The sequence below is a fragment of the Phascolarctos cinereus genome, unplaced genomic scaffold (genome assembly GCF_003287225.1).
Source record: "Phascolarctos cinereus isolate Bilbo 61053 unplaced genomic scaffold, phaCin_HiC Scaffold_8;HRSCAF=390, whole genome shotgun sequence".
Taxonomy (NCBI): Eukaryota; Metazoa; Chordata; class Mammalia; order Diprotodontia; family Phascolarctidae; genus Phascolarctos; species Phascolarctos cinereus.
In genome coordinates, this window is record NW_027556291.1 from 23,611,677 (window position 1) to 23,635,007 (window position 23,331).

At 37.2% G+C, this 23,331-nt stretch overlaps 1 protein-coding gene across 5 annotated transcripts in view; it reads left to right on the forward strand.

Moving 5' to 3' along the window:
• The window catches only part of BRWD3 (bromodomain and WD repeat domain containing 3), a 126,380-nt gene that overhangs the window by 48,261 nt on the left and 54,788 nt on the right, over positions 1–23,331 (forward strand). For all 5 annotated transcript variants that reach the window (XM_020964534.2, XM_078147921.1, XM_078147919.1 and 2 more), the window contains exons 11-19: positions 232–332; positions 2,836–2,876; positions 5,130–5,234; positions 8,076–8,226; positions 12,526–12,660; positions 14,451–14,579; positions 18,827–19,052; positions 20,428–20,580; positions 22,493–22,673. In XM_020964534.2, the coding sequence (XP_020820193.1) occupies positions 232–332; positions 2,836–2,876; positions 5,130–5,234; positions 8,076–8,226; positions 12,526–12,660; positions 14,451–14,579; positions 18,827–19,052; positions 20,428–20,580; positions 22,493–22,673 (1,222 nt within the window). The remainder of the gene's footprint in view (positions 1–231; positions 333–2,835; positions 2,877–5,129; positions 5,235–8,075; positions 8,227–12,525; positions 12,661–14,450; positions 14,580–18,826; positions 19,053–20,427; positions 20,581–22,492; positions 22,674–23,331) is intronic.

Genomic DNA, 23,331 nt, shown 5'->3' on the forward strand with positions numbered 1-23,331 from the left:
AAATAATTGATTTAGCTTTTTATACTGCTCTTGGGTTTTCAGTATTGTTTGGGTTTTTTAATTCTGTTTGGTTTTGTTTCATTAAAAATAGAATTTTTCTTTGATGGTAAGGGGAGAATCTTATATGCCTTGCTAGCATTTTACTCAAATGAGTATATAGCATACTATCCTGAAAGTTAATCTCAAAGATTTAAGTTCTTTTGGTCACCTTTCATTTTTCCCCCCCTCTAGGTGGCATGTTCATTGTTACAGGTAGCACTGACCATGTGATTAGAATATATTACTTGGGATCAGAGTCCCCTGAAAAAATTGCTGAGTTAGAGTCACATACGGTAAGAGTGAAATGAGAAATTTCAGTTTTCCTCCATGCAGTTAGTTTCATTTCTTTTTATGCCTGTATCCTGTTTAATATATGTCTGTGTTATATAACTTAGAGAGCTTTTTTTTTTTTGGTACCTTGACAAGGTATCTTTGTGTAGTAATGAAGATAGATCAGTATACCATTTAGGCTTTATTTAGTATGTCTGTAAATGTTAATGAGAAGTTCTCCTTCAAGTTACATTGGAAGAAATGAAAACATACGTGGCTGTTTCTTTGAAAAACTACATTGAAATTTTGTGAAAATCCTTTTTTTAAATCAGATTTTTTTGTTATGCTACTTGTTTCTTTGAAAAATCTACATGCTTAGTAGAAGACATAATAATATTAAGTATGTCTCAGAAAAAGTTTCTTTGATGGAATTGAGTTTGTTGATTTTAGTATGATTGTTTTCAGAAATTCATCAAAGACTTAATGGAAAGTAATCCCACTTAGTTATCAATAACAGCCTTTCACATAGGGAACAGCTGCTTGCTTGGGGTGAAGGCTGCTGGTGACTGGCACCTTTCTGTGTCTGGCTATCTTCAGTCCCCTGTGGCTTTTTCAGGAAATGTGGGGCCACTGTAGTACAGTTCTCCCCCTGTTCACCTTCCACACATCCCCTTCCCACAATCTAGATGCTTACTGGCTCTGGAACCTGGTGTGAGGGAATGCTGCTGTTGCTTAAGAAGCCCTCTGTAACTCTGCATGCCAAAATGGTCAAGACAGAAATGAAAAGTACTCAGCTTTATATTTCTGTATGTTTTCATTTCCAATCAGTATTGAAGCCTCCTCGGGAATGGTATTTATACATTGATAAAAAGTTTCTCTGAAACATTTGGGCACAGAATTTTATTCATGTTTCAGAAATTAGCTGCAATCTAGACTTCTGTCTGTAACCTTTGCCCCTTATGCCTTTGGGATTATTGACACTTGCTGCTTTTCTTAGTTTAAGAACCTATATTTAGACTCTGCTCTTGAACCACAATTGTGCCTTCTTCTTTCTCTTAATTGTTCATTGATAACCCAGTCGTGGGCTGGCTAGCCACTAACTGTGCAGCAGCAAAAACTTGAGACTTTGGTTGTGTGTCTGCTAAGCAAATTCCTCTTCTATCCCAAGTGTGTGGGGGGGTTAGTTATTCATATATGTGCTGGGGCAGGCTTAAAGATCCATTTTTTAACTACAACCTGTACTGGGATTGTTTGCAAGGTCATCAAGGGTTGAGAGTAAAGGATTGAAGGTGGGTAATACAGGAAAGACTTGGAAGAAAAGAAATGGAATTTGGGAAGGGTGTAGAAGAATGGTATATATTAGCATATTTTTATTAGTGGAGGAGCATAAAATAATGAAGAAAAGTCAGAAAAAGCAAATGCTCCCTGATTAAAAAAAAATCCATGGCTGTTAGACGGTATGAAGAAGGCTTGCCTTCAGAACATCGGAAAGCAGCCATTGAAATTGGCAGTAGAAGGCCAGATCCTGTGTTAAAACATAACGTAAGGAAATCTGGAGGAGGATGAGTCAGGGATGCTTCTAAACATCACACAATCTGTGTTAGCTTTTTAAACTGGGGAGAAAAAATTAAAGCCATTAATAATTGAACACTTTTATTAAAAATTAAGCATAAGCACAGCTGGGCAAATTTACTAGTTGTAAAAAGACATGTAGTTTTGAGTTATCTTTTAGTTGGATTTTTTTTTAAAGGGACTGGAGTAAGCAGGGAAAAAAAAGGATATTTGTTATTTAGACCTCAACCTAAATCAATCTTCCAGACATATACCTTTAAAAAATATTCTGGTTAATCATTTTTGAAAATTACTTTTAAAAATTTTATTGCTCTTTTTTTTTTGTATCACCTCCATTTTCCTCCCACTGCCCAGAGAGCAATCCCTTATGACAAAGAAGAAAAACAATGGGAAAGCTGCTTTATTAATTTTCGGCTAATTATTTTTTAAAAATACATTCAAATAGTGCCTGAAATGAAGTGCACACTAAATGTCAAACACTTCTGTTGCAGTATAATGAAACAAACTGGAGGGTGTGACTCATTTGCCTACTAAAATAGAACAAAAATTTATAGATTTTCATCTAGACAGTTACATTTAAGAATACAGTTATTTTGTGGAGGCATCTGAGCTTAGAATTCTGTCAGAAGAAAGGTGATGTGTAGAAAGTTCTCACCTTGAACTGCCCAGTTTACCTGGATTCTAGTTTACTGCTAAACAGAAAAAAAATCTTGTTTTATTTGAGCTGTCTTAGGTTGATGCCAATAATCATTTATTTTAATTATTAATTTGCTGATTCAGGAAATGAAATATTCCACTTTTAATTTTAGGAATCCAGAATGATTGAAGATTCCATTTGTCAAAATTTCCTTCTCCGTTTTCCATATGAATATGAAAGGAGAAAGACCACACCTTGTATTTATTGCTTGAAAATTCAGTTCTTTCTAATCAAAAATGTTCTGTTTTATATCTTAGGACAAAGTTGTTGCAGTTCAGTTTTGTAACAATGGAGACAGGTAAGTTTATCATCCAAATTTTAGTATAATTTGGTGGGAGTTTGGCATTTATCATACATCTTTTTAGTGCAGAGAAGCCTTCTCTATTCTTTTCAAATCTGTTTGTCTTAGTAATTTCCTGCCTTTCCTTCTCCCCAGTACAAACAAAATACCCACTGGGCTCCTCTCCAGACTTTGTGTGATTACCAACCCATTCTCTGTCTCTGGCAATCAGAACGGCATTTCTGTGTGTTCTCTCATTGGGCTCCTCTGGCCTCCTTCTTCTTTTTCAGAAGCCCACACACTTTGGGCCTTCTTTACTTGCTCCTTTACATTTTCTCCTCGTGTCCAGACTGCTCCTCCACATGTAGACTTAGAAAACCACAGATTATTCACGTTATCTACATTATCTAGTATGTGTATTTATTTGAATCTGCTTCTGGTCCAGCCTGGAGTTTTGCTGGCCTCCTGGGGCAGGAAGTTTGACACCTGGGCTCTAACCTTTCTTGTCTGCTCTACTCATTTGGCGTTTTGCTGTTTGCTTCCTTGTGTTCTATTTTAACTTTTCAAGTGTCTCTGTCCTGTCACTGCAGCCGGAAGCTCCTTGAAGACACTGATTGTGGCGTGTGCCTCTTTGTGTCCTCTTCAGAACACTGATAATCAAATGAGAGGAGGGATTCAGTGCATCCTTGCACATCCATCCCTTGTCCTAGGTGAAATGAGCACCAGGACTGAAAAAAAAATACCATTAATTGACTTTGATGTGATTTTTTTTTGAGTCTGTTGTTGAAGACATTTGTATTTATTCCTCATATTATTTGATAACATCTTATTTTAAAAAGGGGATATTGCAATGATTCATTTTTTAACTCCTAAAAATACTGAATGAGGCTGGCTGCATGGTAAATATTCTTTGTTCTAATCTTGCCAGAATTCCAAACTGATATTCAGGGCTGATTTGGTCTACTGATGTAAGCCATTTAAATCAGCATGCTAGACATCCCTTCCTTCCCTTAAAAATATATTTATTTTTCCATTTATATCTTTTGTTTTCCCATCATCTTAATTTTCCATTATATTTCTCTTTTCTTCCCAGAGAGTCAGCCTTATAATAAAGAATAAAAACAAGGGAGAAAAAGGCTTAGCAAGCCTAACCAACATTTTGAACAAGTGTGGCGTGATGTGCAGTGTTCCACTCTCAGAGGCCTCTACCTTTGCAGAGGAATGGGCAAAGCTGCCTTCTCATACCTCTTCTTTGGGACCCAGCTTGGCCATTATCATTTCTAATCATTCAGCCTTGTCTTCCTTCTTAAAGGGAAGGACGACAACTTTGCATTCTCATTATTAATAATTGTACTTAGGAATTTATATTAATACTGTGAAAAATAGTAAATATGTATATATCTCTGTCACTTTGTTATTTAATGGATTCAGTTATGCTGTTGAATTAGTTCATATCCTTTGACACATAGTAAAATATAGTGTGTCTATAAGATGGAGTATCTTCATCAGCTGTGAGACTTGGAGTCTAAGGGCTGCATAGTATTTTATACGTGTTAATATTTTCGTTAAAAAAACAAAAAGAACCAAGACATTTAAGGTCCAAAGCAGCACTATAAGTCTATGAAAGCATTGCTGGGTCCCCAGATAGAATATCTCATACTATCATGTTTATTTGATGCTGGTATGTATGAGAAAGAAATATATTTTAAAAAAAAAAACAAAGCATGTTATGCGTATTACCAAATCAGTGTCAAACCATCTGATGTTTCAGTTGGTCTAGTGCATGTATTTCATTCCCTGAGTGGTTTTCTAAGACTACAGACGCTAACTTTTCCTGGAGTCTTTACCCCACTGATGGCTTTTCTGTTAAGTTTGGGTTTGCTAAAGTGATTTATTGTCCTTTATTCCTAACAGTAAGGCTTTGTGAAGACAAAGTACTTATTCTCTTGAAATTACTTTTTATGTTTCTCATGAATTTTGTGAGAATTCACATAGCCACCTAATGTGATAATTAGAGTATGTGTTATCTCCATTTTATAAAGAAACTGAGCCTGAGAGGAAGACTGCATGAGTTCCCAAGGGCATTGATTCCACTTGTGATAGAGGCAGGACTCACATTTGGATCTCGTGACCATATCGTACCCTTACTAGGAAACCTTACCAGGCATATTGAAAATGGTCTTTCAAATCTAGACAAGCCATTCAGCTGCAGAGTAGGATTATACTTTATTCTAGAGTAACGAGACATTTATTTTTAATCTTGTTCCACAGTTTGAAATTTGTTAGTGGAAGTAGAGATGGAACTGCAAGAATCTGGCAATATCAGCAACAGGAATGGAAAAATATGGTGCTTGACATGGCGACTAGAGCAACAGGGTAAGATCAAAGTTTGATTAGATTGATGAGGCATGCTGCCATTGAGGCTAAGAAGTAGGGTAGTGGATCAGTGGAATAGATTAGGAACACAGTACACAGTAGTAAATGGCCATTGTAATCTAGTGTTTGAGAAACCCAAAGACCCAAGCTTTTGGGAGAAGAACTTGTTTGACAGAAACTGCTGGGGAAAACTGGAAAACAGTATGGCAGAAACTAGGTATAGAGCAGCATCTTACAACATATACCAAGATAAGGTCAAAATGGGTAGATGATTTGGACATAAAAGGTGATACCATAAATAAATGAGAAGAGCAGGCAATAGTTAACCTGTCAGATCTATGGATAAGGGAAGAATTTATGACCAAACAAGAGATAGAGAGCATTAATATGAATAGACAGTTTTCAGACAAAGAAATCAAAGCTATCTGTAGTCACATAAAAAATGCTCTAAATCATTATAGAGAAGTGCAAATAACTCTGAGACACCACCTCATACCTGTCAGATTGGCTAATATGACAGAAAAGCAAAATGACATATTGTAGGGGATGTGGGAAAATTCAGACACTAATGTACTGTTGGTGGAGTAGTGAACTGATCCAAACATTCTGGAGAGCAATTTGGAGCTGTGCCCAAAGGGAAATAAAACTGTGTATATCCTTTGACCCAGAAATACCACTGCTGTCCTAAAGAGATTTTTAAAAAAGGGAAAAAGGACCTATTTGTATAAAAATATTTCTAGCAGCTTATTTTGTGGTGGCTCAGAATTAGAAATTGAGGTGATACCTATCAGTTGGGGAATGGCTGAACAAGTTATGGTATAGGGTCATGGAATATTATTATGCTGTAACAAATGAGCAGGATGCTTTCAGAAAAACCTGGAAAGACTTACACGAACTGGTACAAAGTGAAGTGAGCAAAACCAGGAGAACATTGTACACAGTAACAGCAACACTGTGCGATGACCAACTGTGAATGACTTAGCTATTCTCTGCAATATAGTGATCTAAGAGAATTCCAAAGTACTCCTGATAAAAGATGCTGTCCATATCCAGAGAAAGGACTATGGAGTCTGAATACAGATTGAAGCATACTATTTTTCACTTTATTTTTTTGTTGGGTTTTTTTTCCTCTGTCTTCTTTCACAACATGACTAATATGGAAATATGTTTTACGTGATTCACACGTATAACCTATATCAAATTGTTTACCATCAATGGGAGGGAGAGAATGTGGAACTCAAAATTTTAAAAAGTGGATGTTAAAAAAAGTTTAGGAAAATGAGTCAAATAAGTAACATCAGGAAATACTTCACCTTTTTTAAATTTTTGTGGAAGTTAAGTTGGAGTGAGGTTGGGATTCATTTAAATTTATCGTAGGTGGCACACAGCCTTTTTGGTTGAGTCAACGTTCAGTCATCCAGTAATTCCTGTTTTGCTCTTGTCCATCAAACATACTTAAATAGTGGACCATGGCTATTTTATATTCAAGTTATATTCCATTGTGACACCTGTGTTCTTTCTTGGTTATTGTCCCTTTTAGGGAGAAGACTTTTCATTGCTTTATTGGGGCCTGCACATTCATTATCCATCTTGTTTCTCTGTGATTTATTTTTGTTTGCTAGCTACCTTATAGTTGTCACTATTGGATGTCATTGTACATTTAACTATTTGACAAGGTCATTGTTCATCTGCTCCATGATGTTAGTAGCCTCACTTGACTTACCACCTTCTCATTTAATGAGTCTGCTCTCTATTTCATCACCTGAGTCACCAATAGTGATATTTAATAATAGCCTCTTTGGGACTATAATTCCCCCTTGATTGGCATTTTGGATGTGACCTCAAAGCCAATTCCATACCTGCTAACCAAATTGTGCTATAATCACAAAGCTGTTGTGTATTAGATAAAGTCAGAAATCTTACTAAATTTGAAAAGTACTATTTCTATTGTAATGCCTCACGTTTTATAGAAGGAAATGAGATGGGATGGGACAGAATTTCTTATTCATACATGCTAGTAGCCAACATAGCTTTGTTTTGTGCTTTTCGAGGCATTTGAAAAAGGAAATAATGACTATGGTTATTAAATTGCCTTTTTAAGTTAGGGGCATAGTCTTTCCCATTTTCTGTAATTAGATATTCTCTAACCCTGATGGGTTTTCAAAAAATATATAGCTTCCTAAATTCTGTCATGGTTTGTGAATTTAGATTTTCTTTTGGTAAGTTTGCAGTGTTATGAATATTTTATTATTTTACTTTCAGATTTCTTGATAACATTTTATTTTGACATAAGACATTTCCCAGGAAACAAACATCACCCCTCCCCGTGCGCATGTGTGCGCACACACACACACACAAAGTACCTTCCTCTAAAACTTAGTTTATTAACAGAGAGAAAGAGGTCTTTAACTTTGATAGTATAGTATTAACATCGACCTTTGTATTTGACTAGTGTTTATTTTCAGTGTTGACTTTTTTTACATTGCTGTAATAATTTTTTATCTGTTTTCTTCACCCTATCATTTCATTAAATTCTTCCCATGTTGTTCTGAATTCTTCATATTTGTCATCCCGTTGCATTCATATACCACAGCTTGGCCAGCTACTTATCCATTCTTATGTACGTATTTTGTTACCAGAGATTGTGCCTGCTATGAACATTTTTTTTAATGGTCTTATTTGAATTCTCTGAATTTGAAAAGGGTATTAACCATTTATTAACTTATATCATTCTAAATTGGTTTCCTGAGCAGTTGGAACAGATTCATAGCTCTACCAACATGGGCTTAATTGTGCACATTTTTTACCATCATTATCACCTTTCTTAATTATTTTGTTCAGGAACAACTTAGGAAGTGAAGACAAAGTGACTAAGCTAAAGGTGACTATGGTGGCTTGGGACCGATATGATGCCACCGTTATTACAGCAGTGAACAATTTCCTCCTAAAAGTATGGAATTCCAGCACAGGGCAGCTTCTTCATAACCTAACTGTGAGTATTATCCTTTTGGAGTGGTTGAATATTCACTTGATTCAGATGTTGGTGGCATGTATAGAAAGAGCATTGCCATGAGTGGGAAGTATGTATGGCTTCTTGTCCTTGCCTTGTTTCGTTTTTGCAAAGTGTCAGAACTACCTTTGCTGCTGGTTTCCGATATCTTAAGCAAAGTGCTTTGCCTCTCTGACCCAACCAAAGGGAGGTAATGCCTAAAAGTGGATCACACGTTCTCTCAGGTTTGCGCCTCTTTATGAATCTCTGAAAACCAGTAAAAGGATAGAAGACGTTGATGTGCGTCACAGTTTGACTGTGATGCCCTCCCTTCACCCATTTTCTACCAGTAGTTAAGTAGTGCCTGCTAGGACTTTGATATCCAGGAATAAGAGAGCTCTTTTCTTCTCTTCTTCTAATTTAGGACATAAATTAGCCCCTGGGCTAATATACCAATTGAGATATTGCTTTAAGTGCTAAGTCAGAATCTTTAAAATGTTTGAAACTACTCAAGATATTCTGCGTGATTGAGAGTAGGCTTGACAACAGGACTCTTTTGCACAGGTTTGGTGACTGTCAAGTTCATGTGAGGCCGCTTGACATCCACTCATACTCTTGAGGTGAAAGATTTTGAGCTTTGCTTCTTAATTGCTTATTCCCAATAACTTTCACTTTGAATCAAAGAGTTTTATAGTTGAAAGGCATCATAGGGATGGTCTGTTCTCAACGCTTTCCTTTTACAGACCTGGAAAGTAAGTTGCGCAGAGCCAAAGGCTAGTTGATGGCCAAGTCCAGAATGGAACCTGTTGCTCCATCCTGTACCACCACCTTCTTGGTTCCTGCATTAAATGGCCTTAGCTTTTTAGGATTCTAAGGAAGGGTTCAATTCTGGGATACGTTGTATATTTCCTACCTGCCTTTGAATATTTTGTTTAGTGAAGCTCTTTTACTAAACATCTCAAAGATGAACCTAGTAGCATGTCTTTTCCTCATTTGGTTTCTGTGGATTCTGCTGAAGAGCAGTTGTAATTTCTTTGAACTTAAAGGTGCAGATTGGGGCATGTGGTCACTGTGGGATTTTGTTTTGTTTGACTCTGTGGTTTTTTTTTTCCCCCCGTGGAGCAGTTGGGGTTAAGTGACTTGTCCAGTATTATGTGTCTGAGGTCACATTTGAACTCAGGTCTTCCTGACTCCGGGGCTGGTACTCTATCCACTGTACCACCTGGCTGCCCCCGACTCTATGTATTTGTTACAAGAGTTATTTTTTCTTTTTCATTATGTATGTAATATCTTTAAATAAAATACTTAGCTTTTATTTAATATCATTCTTCTTCTTTCAGATGTTAGTATGCCAAGGTTCAGGTGGCTGAGATAGGAGAAAGGAGATGAGTAGAGGAGCTTGGCCATGGCAATACGATGGTGATATTAGAAGTCTAAGAAATTCTGTCATATTAAAAGCAAAGTATTGATGAGTAGCAGCATTTGTCTTCTCCTGACTAAGAAATCTTGTACCCTTTATTCCAAAGCACCTGCAGAAATCTTCTTGTGTATAAATAACCCATTACCAAGAAACTTGTTTGCAAATACAAGTAATTGCTTCATTTTTAAAGTGAAAAAAATAGAGAAACTAATACTCCCAAACTTACACAATAGGTTTTCCATTAAATTACAATTTGGTCTTGCAACTTAAAATATTTTGAAGTCCCTTTCGTCTGCTATGAAAGATTGCCCTTTCCTATTTTTTACCTCTAGATGAATATATTTTTTCTTTTTTCCCTGGTGTACTGTATTTTATTTATACTTTACACATTTATCATCTGTCACTCCCTTGCTCCTCCCTCTTTGAACAGCTTTAAAAATTAATAAAAGTCTCATAACAAATATGCATAGTTCAGCAAAACAAATCCCTGAATTTGTCCATATCCAAAAATGAATGTGTCTTTCTACATTTTAAGTTCATCAACTTTCTGGGAGATGGTGGATGGCATATTTTAATCCTTCAGTTTTTAGTCCTCTGGCACCATGGTTTATGATTGTATTTATCAGAATTTTGCAATCTCAAAAAGTAGTTTTCCCTTACAGTGGAATTATTTTTTAAGTTATACTAGTTCTGCTGACTTTACTCTGCATCTGTTCAGAGAGATCTTCCCAGTTTCCTCTGAAACTGTCAGTTTCATCTTTTCTTGAGGTTTATATTCCATTGAATTTATGTACTATAATTTGGTTAGCCGTCCTACAATGGTTGTGCCTCCTCCTAGCTTTCAGTTTTTTATTATTACAAAAAGAAGTGTCATAAATATTTTTGTACACATGGATCCTTTTCCTTTTTTTCTCTGCTCTCTTTGAGGTATGAGTCTGGTAATGGTGTGGTCAGAGTTTATGGACAGTTGAAGCACTTGGTGAGCATAATTCCAAATTGCTTTCCAGAATAGCTGGACTATTGCAACTCCACCAGTGGTGCATTAGTGTGCCTGTTTGCACATAGCCTCTCCGCTGTTTGTTATTTTCCCCTTTTTTCATCTTTGCCAATTTGTGATGAGTGTCCGGTAGAACTAATGAGTTGCTTTAGTATGCATTTCTCTAGTTAATTGTGATTTAAAATAATTTTTCATATGGTTGTTAATAGCTTGGATTTCTTCCTTTGAAAACTGCCTGTTCACATCTTTTGGCTATTTCAGCTTGATAACTTTTTTCACAGATGTTGACTGTAGCTATGGTGTGTCATATAGGCAGAATTATATTTTAATATACTTGCTGATATATTCAAATTCTTTTGTTAATTTATTTTATTACTATATTGCATTTCTAATAATTGCCCATTTGAAGACCTAGATATAACAAAGCCAAGATGCTTTTTCTGTATCAACTTAAGTGAAATGAGGTGGCTTTGTACATCTCTTTACCACTAAGGTCCATGATCTTTTTTTGGAGGGTGGGGCAGGGGAGCTGTAATAAAGTGGTTTTGAAAATTCAGGATTGTTTCTGACTTAGATTTGGGTGAACTGGCTGAAGCAGGTAGAGGTGAAAGGTAAGTGCTTTTATGGTAAGGTACAACTGACCTTTCCCCCTTTATTCTACTACCAGTGGTTATGTGTGAAGCAGCACATTAGTAATTGTCCTAATTTGATCACATTCTAGAGAAGCCAATTCTGTTGATTCTCATTGTTGAAACAGGATTTGTTTTAACTAGAACAACAAAGAATTTTTTACTGAGGAACATGGACACCTGTGGAGACTTAAGTCTAGTTTTGTTATTTGGAATCCATCATTGTGATCCTCATTCAAAAGAGATTTTGACTGCCATGTTTACAGTCAGTATTTCCAGACCTGTTCATACAGCATTCTTATATAATGGACTATTCTTTTGGTATTGACAGTGGTATTAAATCATTTAGCATGGTGTACTCGAAGGAGCATTGTACTTGGAATCAAGAGAGACCTGAATTCAATCCCCTCTCTGAAACTTAGTGGACCTGGGCTCTAGCTCTCTTTTCCCTACATACGCTTGAGTAGCCTTTTTTTGTAAAATAGGACTACATGTAATGTACATGTAGTACATTACATCTGCATGTAATAACTGCACTACAGGGTTATCTTAAGGAAGAGCTGTGTGGACCTGAAAGTGTTATGGGAAAGTGCTCCGTTCCTGTTATTGCAGGACATAGTTGGCTAAAATAGCGTTATTGGACTGCTGCAGATGTATAAACTCATGGTTATAGCAGGGATTATGTAGCAATCTTCCCTAAAGAAGGTACTTGGGATGCCCTGGCCTTTTCCTTCGGGGCAACTGGTGACAGTGTTCCCTTGGGCCAGAAAGGGAATAGTAAAATAAATTGTAGTATCTAGTGGATATGTTGTAGTGATATTCAACTGAGTTCTTGGTGAAAACATGCAGCTGTTTTTGTGAAGTGTAGATGAAAGAAACTCAGGTTTTGTCTGTGTGGCCGTGGTCACTAAAAGACTTGTTGTTCAGTTTTCTGTGGCCCTGTGAACAGCAGGGCTGGGCAATATCAGCTCCACTGTTCAAAGACTTCTCTTCATGAGCTGTGGCTATTTGAATTGTTTGATTTCTTGACTTCCATTTGATATTCTTGGTTCTAAAGATACTCCTCAGAAATTTTTGGCACGTAAAAGGTCCCCGTACCTTTTACTTGTGCATAAATGTAAAATGAGTGTGTGTGCATTACTCACTTGCAGTTGCCAGTTTCACTGTGTATGCTGAGATGAATCCCTTCCAGGGCTTTTGGTGGAAGACAAAAAGCGAATGGTGATGTTTCTCCTTAAACTCTGTTTGTACCACAGGGACACGATGACGAAGTGTTTGTTTTGGAAGCACATCCATTTGACCAAAGGATTATGCTTTCTGCGGGTCATGATGGGAACATTTTCATTTGGGACCTTGACCGAGGAACCAAAATTCGAAATTACTTTAACATGGTGAGAGAAACCTGTATTGCTTAAGATAAAATTTGGGTTTTAAATGACATAAGTACTGATTTCTGTTATAATGAGTATAATAAAAAGGTTATGGAAGATGACTTGGTAATAATAAGGTATACTCATTTCCAGATAACTTATGGACATTTTTAAATAAATAAAAAATAAAAAAATCTAAGAGCAATTAGTTGCTTTTTTATATGATTGTGAAGCTAATTTTTTTAAACTGCCTCTGGGGAAATAAGCATTTTATTCATATGTTTAATTATCTTTCTTAGATATATTCTTTAAAATTTTTTTTGAAGTACTAAGTCAAATATTTCTGTCTTTCCCTGAAAACGTATGAATGTTTGACCAGAAAAAAGAAGGGTAATAACAAAAATAATAACCAGCTGGTAGCCCACGTACCATTTGGGATCCCAGCACCTTCATGAGAAGAGGAAGAAACATTCCTATGCCCCTCTAGTGAGTTTATTCGAGGGTGTGAACAAGAGTTGCACAGGATGGGGCCACTACGGGATGGTTTTTGATCTCAGTCCTTGGAGGGATTTTTCAAGTCATTGTAGTATTGGAGTATAAATGAAAGATATGATACTTAGTAGATACTCAATAAATGTTGACTGAGAAATTCAGTTTGGTATTTTGTGATTTACTTAAGGGAAAAAAAAAACTTTCCCTCCAAGTGAACCAAGATGTTATTAACAAGCTATGTAATACATGGGATGATTAGCATTATTTCCTTTTCAAAGGGAAACTTGAAATAAATCCGAGAGGAAATTGAGAATGATTATTCTTTCTTTGTGCCAGTCAGTTGCACTTGGAAAAAAACTTTGGACATTGCACTGCAAACTCGTTTTAAAGTGATCATTCCTTGTTCACTTGTCACATCTTTGTGCAACATGAAATCAGTAGGGTTTTCAGAGCTTCTCTTCATAACCATCTATTCATCTAAGCCTAAAGTGGAACTTTTCAAAAACCCCAGATGGAATTCTTCTTCTGACACCAGACAGTAGGTCTACTGATAATAATCAATTCATAGGAGGTTTGTATTTTGAATAAAATGTGGGAAACTTTTAAAACATTTCAGTTTAATAAAATGCTTTGTGACTTGAAAGATTGTTGGCTGCTTCTAGAGTCAAGAAACCTGGGTTTGAAATCCAGCTGTGACACTTGCTAACAGTGTGTGACTCCAGGCAAGTAACAACCCTGAGTTTCAGGGATTTTTATAGCAAAGACACTGGATTTAGATTTAGAATACCTGGCTTTGAATCTGGGCTCTGTTGTTTGCTGCCTATATCAAGTGGGGCCACTTGAGTGGTTAAGCTCATCTTTAAAATGAAGCCTTTGTACTTAATGATGTTTAAGGTACTTTTCAACTCTAAAATTGCATTATGGTTCTGTGATTCACCACTTACTTTACTTAGAACAATACCCAAATTGGTAGCTGTAGAGCATATTAGATTGCTGATGAATCTAAGACATATTAACAAAGGAGGATTCAAAACTGTGGGGGCCTGGAGTCAGGAAGACCTGAGTTCAAATACAGCCTCAGGCACTTAGTTGCTTTGTGACCCTGGGCAAGTCACTTAATCTTTGTTTTCTCAGTTTCCTCATCTGTAAAATAGGGATCATAATAGTGCCTACCTCCTGGGTGGTTGTGATAATCAAATGAGATAATACTTCTAATGCATTTAGCACCACTGCCTGGCACACAGTACTTGCCATATAAATATTAGCTGCTGTTATCATCATTTTAAAATTCATTTCAGATTACTTTTCCTTTGTTTCAGATTGAGGGCCAAGGCCATGGTGGTGTGTTTGATTGCAAGTTCTCACCAGATGGGCAACATTTTGCCTGTACAGATTCTCACGGACATTTGCTGCTGTTTGGTTTTGGATGCAATAGAGACTACGAAAAGGTTGGGATTTTTTCTTCTCATTTTGGTCCTGGGAATATTTTTGCGTTTACTTTATACTTTTTTTTTTTTCAGGTGAGCCTTTTTGGATTCCAGATGGTAATTGTGAGTTGCTTATAATATGCAGAATGAAAAAATTGCCCCATGGAAATTAATACTAAACTGTAGGGACAATGTATTCATAAAAGTGTATTTAAGAATTCTCGCTGAGGTAACAATCTGATGTGTCCTCATCCCTGTACACAATAATAGTGCTCTTTTGATTGAATTTTCTCTTTTGAGAAAATCAGCTGGTGACTTTGAAGATATTCATTATTATTTCTTTTACCTGTTAGTGAACCTGCTATTGAATCTACTTGGGTTTGAATCCTAGCTCTGCCACTTGAACAAGTGACTTCAACACTGAGTAACCCAATTTCCCCAGAGAAGGGAGGTCGTATAGTCTAACCTCCTGCCCTATGCAGTAAACCCTTTTATAATTAATATTCCCCAATAGTTGGTTATCGAGGTTTTCTTTGAACACTTTTGAGTATCTGGGAATTTAATACTTTGAGGCTATATAGTTCCATTGGTGGAAAGTTCTTCTTTATATGAAGCTTAATTCTGCCGCTCTCTAATTTGTATCCCTCTATCTGAATTGTGGATCTACAAGAAGGAAGCGGCCATTGTCTAGATTGGTGGTGTCAAACTCCCATAGCAACGGGAGGCCACTCAATGGCACAATATTAACATTATCTTTGTTGTATCCGATTTTCATTTATTTCATTAAATATTTCCCATCTCATTCATAAATATTTCACATTCTCATCTGGTTCTGCTGCACCCAGATGCTAGTGTTTGACACCCCTGGTGTAGTTCATGAAGGAACAGTAGAAAAACACTAGATAGGAAGTAAGACACTGGGAATACAGGGACAAAAGTGAAAACAGTACTGGCCCTCAGGGAGCTTAAATTCTACTGGGGTAAAAAAGGTATATCTGCATAAGTAGATGCAAAAGTGTGTACAAAGGAAACAAGCATTTATATAGTGTCTACTGTGTGCTAAATGCTTTACCCATACTGTCTTGTTTGTTGCTCACAGCAAACCCCTGGGAGGTAGGTGCTATTGTGATCTTCATTTTACAGAGGAGGAAACTGAGGCAAACAAAGGTTCAGTGAGTTGCCCAGGGTTCCACAGCTAGTATCTGAGGCTGGATTTGACCTGACTCCAGGCCCAGTGCACTGTGCACTGTCCCACTTAGCTGCTTTTAGAATCTTCTTACTGCTAACAGTTATATTCTAGTGTTTTGTCTGAAAAGGAAATATTTGAAGTGACCTCACCCTGTCTTTCCAAAGTAGCTTTAAAAGAAGATAACAAACTAACCTTAGTAATTTTAAATGATGAGAGTTTTCTTAAGTAGTCTTCATTTTCCCCTCACTTTGTTACTTGAATTTGAAATGTGTGAATTTGAAAATGTGTTCCTCTTAATAATCAGTGGAACATTCTTTCCAATATGAGTTGATCACATTTGTTCTTTTAGGCTTTTCATTTTGTTCCTTTTTTTTCCAATCATATATTTTGAAAAACACTGCAAATATGGGTCTGCATTATTACACTACATACAGTATTACATATATAATATTACATATTATGTTCTCTTTTTCTAATTTTTGTTATCTATTCCATAGTTTTGATTAATCACAAAGTAATTGAGGTTGTGGGGTTGGGTGCTAATGAGTAAGGGGGACCTGGTAAGGCTTTGTATAGGAATGTCAGTAGAGTTGAACTAGGGAGCCAGGGATTCCAAGATGGGGAGGTGAGGAGGAAGAACATTCTAAACATGAGGAATAATAGCATGTGCAAAGGCACAGAGAGTAGTTATTGAAAGATTGCTTATGTAAAATTACTCTGGAAGTCAAAGCTAGGGGAGTCCATTTTTGAAGGGCTTTAAATGCCCAAGGAATTAGTTTCTGTTTTATCCCTCTGGCACTAGGGAGCCACAGAGCATTAGGAATATCCATTTGACAACTTTATGGATGACAGTTTCTCAAAGGGAAAGACTAGAGACAGAGACACTGATTGAAAAGCAAGTGGTGGTTGCCCGAGTAGAAAGAAGGGGACAGATCGGAGAGATTTTTTTGAGTTTGACAAGTTCGCAAAGATCTGGCAACTGTTTGGATACAAGGAGTGAATCTAAGGCTGGGCTGGGGAACCTGTGGCCTCTAGGCCACATGTGGCCCTCTAGGTCCCCAAGTGTGGCCCTTTGACTGAATCCAAACTTCACAGAACAATGAAGCTAAAGGTTCCCCCACCCTTGTTCTCAAGGAAGGCTTCGGATAATTCTGAGATTATGTACTGAGGTGATTGGAAACACAGTGATGCCCTTGACAGAATTTGTGAATTAAGAAGTTGTTGGAAGGGGGCTTTAAATATTAGGCCAGAAGCAAGGTTGAAAGGGGTTGTAGAAATTCAGGAGCTGCAGGCATTGAATTGACAGCTTTTTGTAGAAGTTTGTCTGTGGTTGTTTGAGGGGAAGGTCACAACCTCTCATCTCCCTTTCTTCATCTGTGACATGAGGGGACAAAGTTGTGCTTGATCTCAAAAGTCCTGTGATCTTGTGAGTGAAGGACCATTATTCACTCAGTGTTACAACCCTACAAATGTTTGAAAAGAACAAACCATCCCAGCATCTCCCTCTGTCCCTGGTAATCTTGTAAATCCCTCTCTTTCTGGATTGCTCTTTGATTTGTGTCCCCAGAAATTGGATCTGTTACTACAGAGTTCACATAATAAACATGTTAATTATATGTTCCTCTTTGCACATGTAAAGAGTTTTAGATAAATCTATGCCCTAGGTTTGTGGAAAATAAGTACTCAGAGATAGTTACACTCAGAATCAGGAAGGTATGTTGAGGTATACCTTGCTTTAAAAATCAATATTTTTTTTGTTTTAAAAATTAACATTAACATACTTTATTTTAGTGAGACTTATCACTCTATTACAGCATCATTGATAGAATTAATTTGTTATGAAGTGTTTGAATATAGAAAAAAGTAAAAATGTAAAATCATAGAATAATCTTATTACTTGCTGTGGTTTTATTTTATCCCTCAAAAGATTTGGGAAACAAGTGGTGAAAATAAGGGCTTGGGCATGATCCCCAGACCTCTGGGAAATGTTCTCGATCTCCTCCTCCTCCCGTCCGTGCTCTGTCCTAGCCTTTCCATGAGCCCTGTTTCCTAGCATTGCTGTTCACCTTGATTCTTCCCTTGCCTTGCACAACCCGACAATTGCCAACTCTTGTCATTTCTCAGAGCTGTCCACTTCTATCAGCTTACATAGCCAGCACCTTAATTAATCCAGGTAATCCTCTGCCTGCGTTCTTAACAGTAGTCTTCCAGTTGGTTTCCTGGCTTCATATATCCAGCCTCCTCCATATATTTGTTAAAGTGATTTTCCTAAAGTGCAGGTGTGACTTCCTACTCTGTAAACTCCCATGTGGCTCTCTTCTTCTTCTAGAATCAAATACGAGTTCCTTTGTTTCTCTTAAGGCCCTTCACTCTGGTTTCAACAAACTACCTTTCTAACCTTATTAGACATTCATTGCTCTCCTTTCTGTACTTCCTGATGTAGCCAAAATAGTGGTCTTGCTGTTTCTCATCCATAACAAGCCATATTTGTGCCCAGTGTCTCGTAGGCCTGGAACATACTTGCACTTCACTTCTGCCTCTTAGAATGTCGCGTTTATTTGAAAGCCCTGCTCAGGTGGCATGTTTTCCATGAAGTCTCTCCTAGCCCCCTTACCCCCCAACCCCCTTGAGTTCCCCTTTCCCCCTCTCCTGTTTCTTTTTTGTTTATTTGCTTCTTGCCTCTCACAAGAGGATGTTGGCTCCTTGAAGGCAAGAATTGTTTGATTTTTGGCTTTATATCAGTGCTTAGTACAGAATAGGCACTTAATAAATACTTGATTGATTGGCCAGGGCAGAGGTGGGGACCCTGCGGCCTTGAGGCCACATGTGGCTCTTTAGGTCCTCTGGTGAGGGCTTTTGGCTGAGTCCAAGTTTTACAGAACAAATCCTTTTATGAAGGAGATTGATTCTGTGAAGTTTGGATTCAGTCAAAGAGCTGTACTTGAGGACCTGGAGGGCCACAGGTTCCCCACCGCTGGGCCAGGAGTTTACAGGTGCTGAAAATGGAAAAGAGTTCCTGGAATGAGCTGAAGTGCTGATACATAATGTGTTGATGTGTTAATTACTCAATAATCTCAAGATTCCAGATCAGATGTTTTTCCACACGGATTATCGACCGCTCATTCGAGATGCTAACAACTATGTACTGGATGAGCAGACTCAGCAAGCTCCTCATTTGATGGCACCCCCATTTTTGGTGGATGTGGATGGCAACCCTCATCCTACAGAATTCCAACGGCTGGTGCCAGGACGGGAACATTGTAAGGACCAACACCTTATACCACAACTGGGCTACATTGCTGATGGTATGTTAGCTCCTAGATTGTATTTGAAATCCATTATCTTACTAACATGTTCAAAAATAAGGAATTTCTGCCAGTGTTAATGGTGTTGAGTTGTTAGTGATCTCACCGTGATACGTTATTGGCATGCTTTACCTTGGCAGAGGAACCTGGTATGTGGGAGTGGGGGCATCAGCACAAACAGACTTTCCTGAGGTAGGGCAAACATAATGGCTTTCTTACTTAAGAACCTCGACCATAGACTTCTGTTGTCCCCTGCAGCATTTACTTCCAAATATGGTTCAAAATATTGGCTCTGATCAGCAAAGCTCTTGTATCATTTTATGGGTTTTATCTTTCCATTAGTCAGACTTCATTACTTAATAATAAAAAATAGCTAGCATTTATATAGCACTTTAAAGTTTGCAAAGATTGTCTCATTTGATCTTCACAACAACTCTGGGAGGTAGGTGCTATTATCCCCATTTTATAGATAAGGAAACTGAGGCAGGCCGTGGTTAAGTAACTTTTCCTAGAGTCACAGAGTTAGTGTCTGAGGCCACATATGAACTTGGGTCATGCTGACTCCAGGTTCAGTGCTCTATCCACTGCCCTACCTGGTTGGAAATTTCAGTTTTCTGGATCTGAAAGTTGTAAGTAGAGAAAAGGAATTCCTAATTTGCAATCCAGAAATGGCTATTTGTCCTTTGAATAAGTGGTATTTCCTAAAAGTACAATTTCTTTACTGTTTATTGTTGTTTTCTAGTGTTCAGTATGAAAAGGAAATACTCGAAAGAACCTAATCATGTCTTCCAAAAGTAGTCATAAAATAAATACAAAATAATCTTAATTCCAAATGATCAGAGTTTTCTTAAGTAGAGTCTTCATTTTCCCTTCACTCTGTTATTTGCTTGTAAAAATAAATTTTCAGGTATGTTCCTCTTTACTCAATCAGTGGAACATTCTTTGGGATGAGAGAAATGAAGATAATATATCATGTTTGCTTGTTTTAGAAGTTTTCTAATTTGTCGCATTTTTCAGTGGTAGATTTTTTAAAATCACTGCAAATATGGATTTGCCTTATTACATTTTGTGTGTACTATGTTGCTAGTTTTCATTAAGTAATTCACAGTTTTGATTATTCACCTAAAGAGGACTTTACACATGATAGCTTGAACTGAGGTTTTTTCTAAAATTGTATTAATGTTTTCTTTAAGGTGATATCTAGAGTGTAGCTCCTTGAGAGCAGAGTGTTTGACATTTTTGTCCTTGTGCCCTTTATATCTAACACTGTGCCTACATCATTTTAGTGGCTTAAAAAATGCTTGTTGAATGCTTCCTTTGCTGATGTCAGTTGTGGGATTTACTTATCTATTTATTTATTTTTGGTCTATTTAAGGTGATGGTGAAGTGATAGAACAGGTGATTGGTCAACAAGCCATGGATCAAGATGGAATGATCAGGGAACTGCAGAGGGAGCAGGATCTAAGACTGGTTACTGAAGAAGGAAGTTCATTTATTCATATTAATAGACCATATTCTTTTAGTGGAGGTATGTATCTATAGTTATCATGTTGAATTTTTATACTTTTTGCCATTTCATTTGCCTGTATAGGGTGAATTGAGATGGAGGGCATTTGTAAATTTTTAATCTCTAAATTTTTACTGTGTTTGAAGCTATTTTGAAATTACATGGTAGCACCATAGTTTTAGCCTTTTTGAACGTGTGGACAAGAAAAATTAGCATACCTTTAGATCTCCTATTGGATTGTAAGCTCCTCAAGGCCAGGGACTGCCTTTATTTTTTCTGTTTGTATCCCCACCATTTAGCAGAGTGCCTGGCACATAAGAGTCACTCAATAAATGTTTACTGACTGAAAGAAGGGAATTTTGGCCTTTTAAGGCGCCATCAGCAGGATTCTGTTACAGTGTTTACTGTTTGAAAAATTGTCCTCAACCTTAATCTGCAGGACCTTAAAAACCTACATTTCATGTGTGTCTTCCCTCCTGTTTTAAGGTGCCTTTTTTTGACTTTCATATTTAAAACCACGTTTACAAAAGTTGAACATTGAAAAGCATATAATAGACTTTCTAGGATATGTAGAGTCAACTGCTGAATTAATTTTTATTCACTCCTTTGTAATGGTTGAAAGTGACAAAATTGCTCCAATGTAGTTATTATGTGTTATATCTTTTCCCTAAAAAACATGAAAAGTATTTACAGCATAAGTGTTGTGTTCATATCAGTACTTCCATATGTTCAATGTCAGGAATAAATGTCAGCAAAGTATAATTTTTGAAAAGTTATGCTTCTTCTCACTGGAAATGTTGGAAGGATTAGTTTTTCACTGTACTGACATAATGTGGACATCTCATTTAGGTTAATTTAGGTTTCTTGTGGCCAGATAACAAATGTCATTTAGGTTGAGGTGCTTCATATTGTATTAGGCCCATATCTTTATTTGGGCAGGGGAAGTATGCATATAGCTTTTTTTTTTTTTTTGGCCAGGCAGTTGGGGTTAAGTGACTTGCCCAGGGTCCCACAGCTAGTAAGTGTCAAGTGTCTGAGGCTGGATTTGAACTCAGGTCCTCCTGACTCTAGGACATTTGGAACTGTAAACCCAAATATATTTTCTGAATCTGCATCAAGCTGAGTAGTAGGTGCTAACATTATGTATAAGTCCCTTAATTTCCAACTTATAAAATTTGGATTAGATTCTTGATTTAGTACCCCATTAATATTTTGATATTCTTATTTAGGAAACATATTCTTTATTGTGTTGTTGAATGTTAGTAAAACCTATCCAAGGCCAATGATCTCTGCCATCAAATAGTTTTTTTTGTCTAACTAGAAGTCGTTAGAGGAGTGCCTGATGACCCATTGAAACTTAGAATCATAGATTTCGAGAGGATAGAGACTTTTAAAGTAATCTAGTCTGGCCCCTTTATTTTACAGTAGAGAAACTGAGACCCACAGTGGGTCTCGTCAACAACTGACTTGCCCAAGGTCACACAGGTAGTAAGTAGCAGAGCTGGAGTTTGTATCTAGCTTGTCTAACTCAAAATCCACCATACTTCTCCATGGTACCATACTACCTCCCTTGTGTTAGAGCTTCCGAGAGCTGTTTATTCAGTGAAAAGACTCAAGGGTCAGTGCCCTAAATAATATGTAACTTCAGTCAATCCAGCTTTTTTAGGAGCAGAGCTTTCCACTTGCCTAGGCTATGATAGGGTATATGCCCATTATCTAAGAAGATGTAGGGAATCTAATTTCTTGTTGGCACTTTTTATTCATCTTCATACTGCTGCTTATGCATTAGTCTCTTTTCTTTTCTCCATTCTTACGCATGGACAGATATCCATATCCTCTTCAACACCATCTTAGAAGCCTACATTTAGTCTTTAGCTCTCTTTTAAAAGTTGGGAACTTTTTAGGAAGAGTGTCATCTTTACCTGTTTTTCAGCTGTGAGAAGCCCAAATATGGAGTTTGCCTCTTCTTCAAATGTTGGATTTCAACCCAGTGGTCAGATGGAAAGTGTCCGACAAATACATAGTTCTTCTCGAAGTCAGGTGGCCGCTCAGAGGGATTTCATGTTGTGGAGCCAGAGAGTAGTGGTCAACGAACTAAATCCTGGTATTAGTCGGTAAGTTAGCAGTTGGGATCATTTCATGCTTTGTGTTGAGTTCACCTTTTTTTTAGGTAAGTATCAATCCCACATTACATTATCACATGAAGTGATTCTTATTCTAGATTTTATTAACATTTCATTAGGCATTACTGTTTAATATTCATTTATGTACTATTTTTTTAAAATATGAATTTATTTACTTTTAGTTTTCAATATTCACTTCCACAAGTTTTTGAGTTCCAAATTTCTCACCCCTCCCCCCACCCCAAGATGGCATGCATTCTGAATACCCCTTCTCCTGGTCTGCCTTCTCTTCTATCTCTCCCCTCTCCCTTCTTTTATCCCCTTCCCCTTCTGTTTTCCTGTAGAGCAGGATAGACTTCTGTACCCCATTTCCTGTATTTCTTATTTCCCAGTTGCATGTGAAAACATTTTTTTAAAAACATGTGTTTTTAAAACTTTGAGTTCCAAATTTTCTCCGTTCCTCCCTCCCCACCCACCCTCATTGAAAAGGCAAGCAACTCAATATAGGTTATACATGTGTAGTTATGCAAAACACTTCCATAGTAGTCATGTTGTGAAAAACTAACTCTATTTCCCTTAATCCTGTCCTGCCCTCCCATTTATTCTATTCTTTCTTTTGACCCTATCCCTCCTCAGAAGTATTTGCTTC